Source organism: Neophocaena asiaeorientalis, unplaced genomic scaffold (genome assembly GCF_003031525.2).
Source record: "Neophocaena asiaeorientalis asiaeorientalis breed wild unplaced genomic scaffold, Neophocaena_asiaeorientalis_V1.1 scaffold113, whole genome shotgun sequence".
Taxonomy (NCBI): domain Eukaryota; kingdom Metazoa; phylum Chordata; class Mammalia; order Artiodactyla; family Phocoenidae; genus Neophocaena; species Neophocaena asiaeorientalis.
The window spans coordinates 6,237,301-6,249,810 of NW_020172316.1; the positions used below are offsets into that span (position 1 = coordinate 6,237,301).

General features: G+C 33.9%; 1 protein-coding gene across 2 annotated transcripts in view; it reads left to right on the top strand.

Annotated features, from left to right (window-relative positions):
• ZNF385B (zinc finger protein 385B) overlaps positions 1-12,510 on the top strand; it is a 300,716-nt gene that overhangs the window by 236,108 nt on the left and 52,098 nt on the right. The window contains exons 3-4 of one of the 2 annotated variants that reach the window (XM_024766618.1): positions 1,379-1,417; positions 5,203-5,313. In XM_024766618.1, the coding sequence (XP_024622386.1) occupies positions 1,379-1,417; positions 5,203-5,313 (150 nt within the window). The remainder of the gene's footprint in view (positions 1-1,378; positions 1,418-5,202; positions 5,314-12,510) is intronic. The other variant, XM_024766608.1, reaches the window with a different exon arrangement.

A 12,510-nucleotide genomic window follows, 5' to 3' on the forward strand; every position in this document is an offset into this window, starting at 1 on the left:
CACAGCTAGAGAAAGGAATTAAAAGGCAAATACCCCAGGAGGATAACACATTGATGTCACTGTTAAAGGGAGGATCCTGGATGCTTGAATTGTGAGAAAATCAGAAAAGGAGGGGAAAGTCTAAAGTAGGGGTGGGGCAAGAGGGGACAGACCTTTATGTGCTTTCTCGTGCCTCAGTGTTTTGCTTAATCGCCATCCTTTTTCACTTTTTAGCGTTTACAATAATGTCCTTTCTTGTGTTTGACTCATCCTACCCCATCTAATCTGGGACAATGTCTGAAACGTATTAGGCCTCCAGAAATGTTTGTTGCATGATTGATCTTTAATTTTTTAAAGTCAAAAACCTGGTTTCTACTTCTGTTTAGTAGAAAAGCTAGTATTGCCTACTGTATTGTATAAGTGGTGACCAAATGCTTTTTAGAATGTTGGTTAAAGCAGATAGCTAAGCTTAAGATGAAATGTCCTCATCTTTAAGAATATTATGGATACCCAGCCACATATAAGAAAGACTTGTATCATTCTTGAGCAGTCTTTTTTGCTTTTTAATTGAGTGGTGCTTGGTTTACTCCCACACCCAGCCCCACTGGATGGGTAGTGAAGTCATTGTAAGACTCTTACAAGAATACAATTCGAACTTCATCCCCTTGAAAATTATTGAGAAAGGTTTGTAATTTTATTTTCTTTGCCTAAAATTCCATCTAGGAAAGTTATCTCAAATATAAATGTCATCTAGTACTATCATTTGATCATGTCGTCCCTACCTTAGATTCCCTACCCGCCCATAGTCGTCATCCTGACCTTAGTGAAGTGCTGCACTGCGTTTCCTTTCCCTGTGGCTAGGTTTTATTTGCAACTGCATGTGTTTTTATATGATTGCTTACTCTGTGCGGATATAAATTACTTTTTGGAATACTCAGTGAAAGTAGATCTTTTAAAAAGCACTCACACAGATTTGTAGTTCCATAAACTTGGTGAATACATCAAGATATCTGTTTGTTCTTATTTTGATATTGAAAATATAATAGATGGTGTGATAAGGCCACCTTCATTAATTCCTTTTATAAGTACTGTAATAGAATAGTTAATTTGTCCATACGTAGCCTGCAATCATCTCCTCAATTCCTGGTAAAAGCCACAACCCCATCTTTCATTTTTATTACCTACCAGTTAATTGCACTAATAGGTTTTGTTTTTCATTTCTACATGACTTTCATTAGCAAAAGTGGAAAGTGTTAACTCTTGCTGCTTTTTAGTTAGTAAGCATTTCAGGCTTTTTAATCAGAGATGAGCAAAGAAAATGGATTTTTAAAAATTTTGTGTGAATGTGCTTGCTAGCCTCCAAATTCCAGATGACTACTTCTGACTTTTACTTTTTTAGAAAAGAAGAGGCTTATTTGGGACCAATAAATTCTGCCAGGTAAGGAATACTGGTAGCTAGAGCTATGTGGTAGGGGTTTTTTTCCTTAAAGAAAAGCTTTTTTTAGCATTGTTTACCAGTGAAACAATCTTCTCAATCCACAGACAGCTTTCTTGTGCAGTGTGAACTAGTATGACCTAATCTGAGTATTTAACAAGGCAATTGTTTATTTAAAAGTGATATAAACATTTTAATAAAGATGTTTAAAAACACTTCAAACATCTTTATTAAAATCCTTAAAACTTCAAGAGTTTGTTGTATAACTGTAGTACCTCCAATAATGTGGCTGAGTACTCTACATATGAAATCATTATGGTATAGATATATAGTTTTGACTATACTAAATTGAATCACATATATTTATCCCATTTTAGGGTTTATGAGAATGTTTTTATTCATCTTGATTGTTTTATTCACCCTGAAAATTGGTGATTGAATAAAAGACTTGCCATTGATTTAGTTATACATATCTCATTATGATTAGAGAAAACTGATTTTGCATTAGTGGAGAAAAAAATTTAAGTTAATATAAATTAACATCATATTTATTATTTTTATCTAATTTTTAGAGCATTGTAGGAATGCTACAAGAAAAAAATTCAGGATTTTACTACTTTATACTTTTAAAAAAGAGAAAGATCTGAAAGCCTTTTCTATGTTATTGCTAATTATGGACCCCACTGAAATGACCCAGGTATTTGTAGTTACTGCATCAGATGGCATATACTCAAAACATCAGCTGGGCAGTGTCTGTTTCAAGATATCAGATGAATTGGCCAATGGAACGTTCTTTCTTATACCATTTAAAGTCTTCTTTCAACTAAATCATGTCCTCCCAAGTGACATTTGAATAAGAAGTATAATTATATAATTCTATGATAAACAGAGAAAGATAAACAAGATTTAGAAAAAAGTAGACCTTTTCTTGAAATACCTATAACAAAATAGAGAGTCAAGTGGAAAATAGAAAAATTTGTTCCAAGTGAGAAACATGGAAGATAAAATTTTCATATGATTAGTGGTAAGTCATTCAAAGGATGTAAAGGCAGCAGGAGTTAATGACAGGTGACAAGGAAGGGGGTAAAAGGACTGTGTTTTATGAGGACAAGTAGGATTATATGTGTAAAGTAGAGAAGTCGATTCTAGTCAAGAGTTTCTTGAAGGAACCTCCTTAGTTTGCTTTTCATGGAGCAGATGGCTGGGAACTTGCCTGCCTTAGTATTGGGGGTGCTCAGCCACAACTCACCTTTCAGGAAGAGAATGCTCAGCCTTGGGGAACATAAACAGTATTTTCAGGCTGGTAGGGTACAAATGTGAGATTTGAGTAGACAAATTTGTATCAGGGGTTACTTGAAAAGTTATGTAGGCAGCTAACAATTTCAAAAATGTAAAGAGAATGTTTATATCCAAGGGTTGTGTTGGAGCTCTCAACAGATATCTTTGTTTACTAAAAATTTGGAGCTAAATTTTTATAGATGTATTTTTGTCTATGTTTCCATATTGCAGTATGGGAATAACTAGGATAGTGCATTTATTTTAGATGATGGAAGTTTTAATTTTTAATGGTAACTTTCAATATACTTTTGAAATGAGTAATAGGAAAGGATATACATTAAAACTATGTTTTCATGCATATTGCTGCTGTTTTTTAAAAGTCTATTTTAATTTGCTTTAAAGAAAAAATGTTAAGTGAATAATAACATATACAATAGTATATAGATACGGCAAAAATAATAAAAGTGGCATGCAGAAAATATGATTAGGAAATATTCATATACTTTTATCTTATATAGTTCACACATCACTAGATGTATTTTTTTAGAGCCTGAGAACAGAAAATATCTCAATAAAATGCTCTTATTTTTTTAACTTTGCAAAACAGTGTAGTTTTTCCATCCTGCCAATATAGTTAGGCTATTTTATTTTTAAGCCTGTCCAAACTGATTTGCCATCTCTAGTAGATCAGAAAGTACAGGTTCATGTTTTGCAAATGGATGAGACTTTAAGTGTATGCACTTGTTAGTAAGAAAGTGAACTAAGGTTTTATTTTCTGATCTTTTGAGATTTTCTTTGCCCATAGAGGGTTTTTTAAAAAATTCTCATTTAATAAAATTTAATACAATCAATTACAACCTTGAGCAAAACAAATCCCCAGATTTTCTAGTAATAATATTTTACATTTAGTGGTTAAAGTTTTAAAAAATTTTTCTTAGAGTTTAGTTGCTTTATAATGTTGGGTTAGTTTCTGCTGTACAGCAAAGTGAATCAGCTATATGTATACATATATCCCCTCTTTTTTGGATTTCCTTCCTATGTAAGTCACCACGGAACACTGAATAGAGTTCCCTGTGCTATACAGTAGGTTCTCATTAGTTATGTATTTTATACATAGTAGTGTATATATGTCAATCCCAAAGTAGTTAAACATAATACTCTTAACAGTTTTTTCTTTTTCACTTCTTAAGTTATCATACATAAAATTGGCTTTTTGGGAATGTGCATAGTTCTTTGAATTTCATCACATGTATAAGTTTGTGTAACCACCACTACAGTCAAGATATAAAATAGTTCTATCACTCCAGAAAACTCCCCTCTTTGACTTTTTTAAGCGTTCCAAACCACATAACTTTTCTTTATAGTGGGAATACACTGTCCTGTCATCTCACTTAAACTTGTAGCAAAAGAAAGAGGCTACTTTACTGTTCAATAATTCTGTAATCCACCCTCTTTTCTAATGTATTTAAGTTCTTCTAACTGCTGATTTTGCACTTTGTTGATTCATACGCCTCATCAGGGGTAGTATTCATTTCCCCTCTCTACCAAATATCATCAACTAATCCAGTCCTAAATTCTAACCTCTGGAGATTTCCTAGACAATGGTGTCAATGGATCTGTCCTTGTTCATGTTACATCTGTTTATAAGTTATGCTTTGTTCGTCATTGTTTTTTGAACTGCCAGTTGTCTGACATTAATGCTGGAGATTATTATCTGGAGTACACAAGAGAATCACTGCTGTGTCTCTCTTTTTATAGGCTCTGCAGATAGTGTTCTTTCATTTTCCAAATACTTTCATGGCTTTGTGGCATACTTTTTCTATGGTATCTCTGTATATTTCTCTGACTGTTTATGGTAAATTCAAACCAAAGAGAGAAAGTCACAGGTTATAAGTCAAAACTTTACTTGATCAATATTTAAGCAGGGGTTGCATATTAACCAATCTGTTATAGGCATTTGAGTGACATGCATTTCCAGTAGAATGAATATCTAGAGTACATGAACAATAATAAATTATTTTAAAATAAAGGTCAACGTTTTCTGTGTTGTGATAAAGCCTGTCATTTATGACTTTGCCTCAAATAAAAAACTAAGAAACTTAAATACATCTGTAACAGTTGTCATTGAAATCGTTTCAGACCATCTTAAGTTTATTACCTCACATAGGGAAAACATTAACAAGTTAATTTTAACCCTGATCTTTAGATCTTAAGTTTTCTTGTTCTATGATTCTTTTAAGGTTTTTCAAGGTTTCTTATATAGATATAAGATTTCTTGAAATGTGGTGATTCTCCTGTGATTTTTTTGTGTTACGATTTCAAACCAATTTTTTTGTTTCTATTTTTAATTCCTGGAAATAAGTACATTACTATCGAATGAGAGTCTTTATTATCCTTGTTTGGGAACTAAAAGTTAAAACGTTAAGGAATAATACAGTTACTTTTACTTGCGCACACTATCATCTATCCTTTGAAGTTATAAATTGACTATTTTATCATTTGCTCTTTAGATGGATCCTGTGCAAAAAGCAGTCATTAACCACACATTTGGAGTGTCCATTCCCCCAAAGAAGAAACAAGTTATTTCTTGTAATGTCTGTCAGCTTCGCTTTAACTCGGATGTGAGTATCACCTTTTCATTGCGCTCTGTAGTCTGTCAAGCTCTAAGTCTGATTGTTCTGAATATATACATCTCTTCGTATTTACATACTCTCTAGCAGCCCCTCCAATTGATGGCCCACTTATTTCAGTGTGCTAGATTTTCAAGGGATTTGGATTCAGCATTAGAAACTTGAACAACAGAGTGGCTAATGTCAAAAATCAAGGATTTCTCTATGTAATCAGTCTCACCTATACCATTTTACACTTAATCCCACCAGTTATATTTACTTTTCAAAAATACTTGAATAGCAGAAAATATTTTTAAAAGTTTCAAATGCAATGAAAATATGAAAAAAATGCAATGAATGTTGAAGAAAACCATTGTTATTACTCTTGATAACAAGTGTCACGTTATATGTGTGTGTGCCAAATCATATTAAATACCTGAGAGAATAGTTTATTATACAATTTATATTTTCCCAGACTATGGAAATACAGGGAAGGCTTTGTAAATTATTTTATCTGGCAAGCATAACCATCCTGTTAAGAAAAATGATAACAAGAAAAGGGTACAAATCAATATTTTACGAAAGTCGATTTTAAAATGTAGAATAAAATAACATAAAATCAAAATAAATAATATTAGAATATTTATAATACCCAATGACCAAGTAAAGCCAATGAGCAATGCAAATCTGAATCTGGCGGCTGCATATTGTATGTGATATTTCCCAAGTTACTTCACAGTAGAAGTCATTTTGCCAAGAGTGTATTATACGATTCATGAGTTTTGGAAATACTAAAATAATAAATATTTTTGTTTGAATATCCATTAAATGATACTTTGATAATTCTACACAGGAAACATAATGAAAATTATAGTCATTGGAAAAGAGGAGATATGCTTTTCATGATTTATAAAAGTATATTTAATGCAATTTCAACCAAACATCCAATAACTTTTTTTGGCACCTGATAAAATCTTTCTCAAATTCCTTATTCAAGAATTAAAATGTTCCTAAATAAATTGAGAAATATGTAGTACCAATTCATTCAAAGTCTCATTATTGTTAAGATGTCATTTCTCCCCAGATTGATCTATAGACCCAGCACAACCCAGATAAAAATCCTAGAAGGCTTTTTTGTGGAAAATGCCAAGCTATTTCTTAAATATACATAGAAAAGAAAAGCCCTATAATAGCCAAAATGTTTTTTAGGAAAGAACAAAGTTTGAGAACTTATGCTTCTTGATTTTAATACTTACTGTAAAACCTATAGTAATCAAGACTGCAATACTGGTGAAAGAACAGTAGACATATTAATCAATAGAATAGAATAGACCTGCACCTGTACGGTCAGTTGATCTTCAATAAACCTGCAAAGACAGTTCAATGGAGAAAAGCTAATCTTTGCAACAAATAGTGCAATTGGATATCCACTTGTAAATTTAAAAAAAGAACCTTGACTGGTACTTCACACAAAATATAAAAGTTATTTCAAATAGATCATATATATATATATAAAACTATAAACTTAAAACTATAAAACTTCTAGAAGAAAACATAGGAGAAAATTTATGTGACCTTGAGTTAGGCAAAGGTTTCTTAAGAAACAAAAATATGAATTATAAAAATGCTTATATATTAGACTTCATCAAAATTAAAAACTACTCTTCAAATGACACTATCATACTGTTAAGAAATTGAAAAGAAAAGCTACAGACTGGGAGAAAATATTTGTAAAACACATGCCTTGTATGCAGAATATTTAAATAACTTACAACTCAATAATAAATGGGCAAAAGATTTGAATAAGCACTTTACCAGAGAAGAAATATGAATGACAGATAAATATGTAAAACAATGCTCAACATCATTAGCCATTAAGGAAATGCAAACCACAATCAGACACTACTATACCTATTAAAATGATGAAAATTAAATAAATTGATATTACCAAGTGGCAAGGATGAGGAGCAACTGGAATTCCCATTCATTGTTGTTGGAAATACGAAATGGTGCAGGTCCTTTAGAAAACAGTTTGGTAGCTATTTATAAGAAATTTTATAATGTTATAGATACGTTTCCCATACAACCCAGCAATCCCACTTCTAGGTATTTATCCAAGAGAAATGAAAACATATGTTCATACACAGGTGTCTTTTATAGTAGCTTTATTCATAATTGCCCCAGACTGAAATTGATCCTAATGTCTATCAACTGATGAATGGATAAACAAACTGTGGTATAGCCATACAATGGAATACTACTCAGCAACAAAAGAAATGATGTACCAATACACCCCACAACATGGATGAATCTCAAAGGCAGTATGCTAAATGAAATAAGTTGGACACAAAGACTATACACTGTATGGTTACACTTATAAAACTTTTGCCAAACACAATACTGTGGGGACAGAAATCAGACCCGTAATTAGCAGCGTCTGAGGGTGGGGTTGGGTCATTGATCACCAAGGGGCATGAGGGAACTTTTTTGGGTGATGTAAATATTTGAAATCTTCATTGTTGTGGTAGTTACACAACTGTTTTTGTTTTTCAAAACTCATAGAACTCAATACCTAAAAAGGAATTTTACTGTATGTAAAGTGTACCTCAGTAAACCTGACTAGAAAAAAATGCAATGTGATAGGAATCGTGAAATATTTTGTAAGTTGAAGACTAATTAATCATAGAGACATACCTACTAGATATATTAAACTATAATATTACTACTAGATTTAAGGTATAATAATTAAAGGAATTTTTTAAGAAAAAACAGAATAATAAATACTGAAATAGATCCAAGTATATTTAAAAATTTTGCCCACTTATTATCCAAATTTATACAGTCACATAGGGAAATTAACGTCTCTGTAACTTTACAAATATAAAATGAAAATGCTCGCTGCTTAACTGGCCACTTACAAAATGAATAACCACCAGAAGACATGCTCCATATTTGGGTTCTAGCATTCCCACTGCAGCAATACCTGATGCTGAAAACATCTCATAATACAATGCAAAGAGATCGCAAAGTAAAATGGCAAAAATCTTGCAAAAGATGCAGACTTTCATGAAGTCTATGAATGTCATGTTAGAGAACAGCTTAATACAAAGCCACTGACAAATAAGGATCTGCCTGTTAGAGTTAAAGAAGAGAAAAGTAACGAGGTTTATGATAGGCTCTGAAAAGCAAAATGTTTTGACCATCAAGTGAATAATAAGGACTTTGAGGCAATTATGAATCCCTTGAATTAAAAAAATATATATTGGGGCTTCCCTGGTGGCGCAGTGGTTGAGAGTCCGCCTGCTGATGCAGGGGACACGGGTTTGTGCCCCGGAGCGGCTGGGCCTGTGAGCCATGGCCGCTGAGCCTGCGCGTCCGGAGCCTGTGCTCCGCAGCAGGAGAGGCCGCAGCAGTGAGGGGCCCGCGTACCGAAAAAAAATTTAAAAACATATATTTACGTGGTCCAAAAAGCAAATTACTTTTAAAAGGTACATTGAAAAATCTTGTTCCATCCTATTCCCCATCCTCCCACCCTCCATGCCTTTCCCTGTCTATCTTGTAACCACTTTAATATTTCTTGCCTATCTTTCCTGGGTTTGTTTATGCAGATTGAGATTGAATATGTACTCAATCTCCTCCCTTTTCTACATACAAGGTAGCATACTATTCACACTTTTTTTTGCCCTGCACTGGTTTTACATAACAATATATCCTAGAGAATTTTCCCTATCAGAACATAGCAAGCTCCCCTCACTGTTTTTTATAGATGTGGTAGGCAAAGATGTTCACATCCTAATCTCTGGACTCTTTTACTATATTACCTTGTATGGCAAAGGGGAATTAAGGTAGTAAATGGAATTAAGGGCACTAATCAGCTGACCTTAAAATAGATTATCTGGGATTTTCCTGCAGGCCCAAAGGCCCTTAAAAATAGAAGAGGGAGGCAAAAGAGGAAGTTAGAGTGATATGATATAAGAACAACTAGACTGGTCATTGTTGGTTTGAAGGTGTAAGAAGGGGTTGGTTTGAAGGGTGGAAAGCTTCTAGAAGTTGAAAAGTCAAGGAAATTGATTTTCCCCTAGAGCCTCCAAAATAGAATGCAGTCCTGCTGACACCTTGGTTTCAGCCCAATGAAACCCATGTTGGACTTCCGAATTCCAGAACTGTAAGATAATAAATGTGTGTTGTTTTAAGCCACTGAGTTTATGGTAATTTGCTAGTACAGCAATAGAAAACTAATACAGTAGTCTATGTGTAGATGTTCCATAGTTTACTTAACTAGTCCCTTATTGGTGGACACTTAGATTGTTTCTTATCTTTGGAGTTAACATAGATTCTCATAGCCAATAGATACAGATGTAGGACATAAATTTGAGCCTCTTGACTCTAAATCCACAACTCTCCAAAGATACTATGTTGCCTTACAACTTTACTCATTTTCTTAGCATTTATTGTGCTCCTATTTTATGCCAAGCCCTATACATACTAGACTCCAGAGTCTAGCAGCAACTTTTACTAGTAAACAGTGTGAATGAAAGCACGCAAGGATTAACCTTATTAGATCCTCTCAGAACGTATTCCAGGTCTTCTGCTCTGTATTTCATTACTCCATACGTAGAAAGGCTGTACAGTGTAAAACACTGGATTAAGAGTCCTTGAATGTGATTTAAATCCTAATTTTGAACTTTGATAAACCACTTCACTACTGTGGGCCTCAGTTTCCTCCTCTGTAATGTAACCTAAAATGGACTACATGATCTTTGGGAGGACCATTCCAGCTCTATGACTGAAAATCATTTCCATGGTATTTCTTTAGAAGGACAGGATATAAACACTTCCATCTTACAGGTGGAATAGGTAAGACTCAGAAAGAATGACTACGAGTTTTATTTTTTATTTTTGTCAGTCTTCTGGGGAGAGGTGTGCCAGTCTTCTTTCTACACCCCAGAATTGCTCTAGGAGCAGATTCACCTTTGAATTGAGCTTTATTCGATGTCACTAATTTTCTTTGTATTTACTAACAGGGGCATGGACAGATGTACACACATGAGCACGTGACCACTGGCTTCCTTGTCACCACTCAAAAGCTCTGTTGATAATGGAGAAAGAAATTAAATTTCTGAGTCATGCTTAGACTCTGGGCAGTAAAGCCACAAAATCTGGATGGCAAATCCACAAGTGTGACATGTACATGTTCTCAGTGTTTAGTAATGGTGCTGTAATCTGCATAACTGAGCTCTGAAACTGAGCATTCTTTATTTGGGAGGAGAGTTTATTATTTTATAATTACCCTATTTTGCATTTTAATGTAAGAATTAAGAAGATGCTCATCCTTATTTTCTTTAATAACATTTCTAAATCAGCCTGAGACTGAATTGGCTTCACTCTTCAGTGTAGAAAATATGTTTATTGAAAAATCTGGGAGGCAGATTTGCTCAGTAAACAGACTACATTCTGACATTCTCCATTACCCATATAAACTGTACCAGGGCAGACTTCATGCATTAAAATTCAATGTGACCTAGTTTAAGTGTCCAGTAGCCCCCTTTGTCCAGCTTTTATCATCTCAGTAGAACTCCACTGTGGGAAAGCAAAAGGCTACAGCTTTATTTACACGATACAGCGTTATGCAAATGAGCAAGCATTAATCACAAACATTTCCCAAGTGAATCTTTGCAAATTGACGCCATTAACTTTGCCAGGGGCCAAGCATTGCAGTCCAGGAATAATGTGTCTTTCCAACTGAGTCCCAGACATTTGCACAAATGTGTGCAGCACCCGTGTCCCTAGTTTCTTCTTGGCAACCTTTTTTTTTCTAACATGGTTTAAGCTGAGCACTGAATGAAATTATCCTGGGCCTGAATGCTCCCTTCTTCTCCAGTGAACGAGTGCACTGCAACTCTAGTATGGCTATAAATTGTTAAGCTTAAATCCGAATCTTTCCCTTTAGCTGGGAAATAATATGTTTCTAGAGTGAAGCCTTGCCAGAGAAATAGGTCTTCTATACTGTTTCATAGTTAGTTTTAAAGAAGACTCTCAAAATTATTGGACTTTCGGTTTTCATACGAAAAGACTAGAAACTAGAACTTTTAACACAAGCTTTTAAAATATTTTTGAGGCTGACGTTTCTCTTTTTGGCTAGGTTGAAAGTTGGCAGATCCCAAATAATTACTAATTTTTGTATTAATTTCAATTTCTTAGAGAATAGTGGCAGAAGGATAAAGGAAACTGATCCTTAAACAGATTTTTACACAAAATCAGGGCAACTTAGTACTCTTAAATGTTTAAAATTAGAGATGATCTTCTTTTATTGTTACTATCTCAGAACAGAATTAATCATAAATACCTTTAACATATGACTGGATCCTTTATGTGTCATGGGCAAATCGAAATGACAGCATAATGATCTTTTTAATGAAGTTTTATATACTCTAATTCAGGAACTGGCCCTGAAATTTTGATACTCAGCATTAATAACACAATTGATTCAGCATGAGATGCAGGGTCCCTAATCGTTGACCCCTAATTTGGAGCTAACTCATTTGACTTTTTGAATTTACACTATTATTTTTTGAATAGCATTATAAATCAAATCATTTATAGTTCAATTTTTTTTTAAATTTTACTTTGTGGTTCCTCTAAGTTTTTAATTTTGTTGTGTTGTTTTTGTGTTTCTTTTGGGTTTTGGTCATCCAATATCTCTAGCTCTCATTTTAGACCACTGTTCTTTTTGCTGTGTTCTATTGCCTCATGTCTCAAGACATAAGGAGATGACCTCATGCCATTTCATTGATTTACGTAAGACTTATTAAGTACAAATGGACAGGAAATTAAGGATTTGCTTAGAAGTTAAAATGACAGGGCGACCAGTTATTTGTGTGAACATTTCTGTAGGTGACCTGACTCTCCTATTCTTTCCTGTAAATCTCTCTGAGATTTCAGAAAGTGCAGTCACGCAACAATCGCCCTCAATTCCCATATGACTGCAATTAGTGTGTAATTGATACATCCGCAATGCTACTTCCCTCTGCATTTGGCATCTTTGTCATCTTGTTTTCATTTGGAGAAGGTTATTTCATATGCTCTCCTGGACCTTTCTGCCCATATCTCTTTTTGTGTAGTTTTAATCTTATGCCCACTTTCTGATTTCCTTAGCAGTTTACATAATACAGTACAAATTCTCTGTCTTGCATAAACAAACTGTCTCCA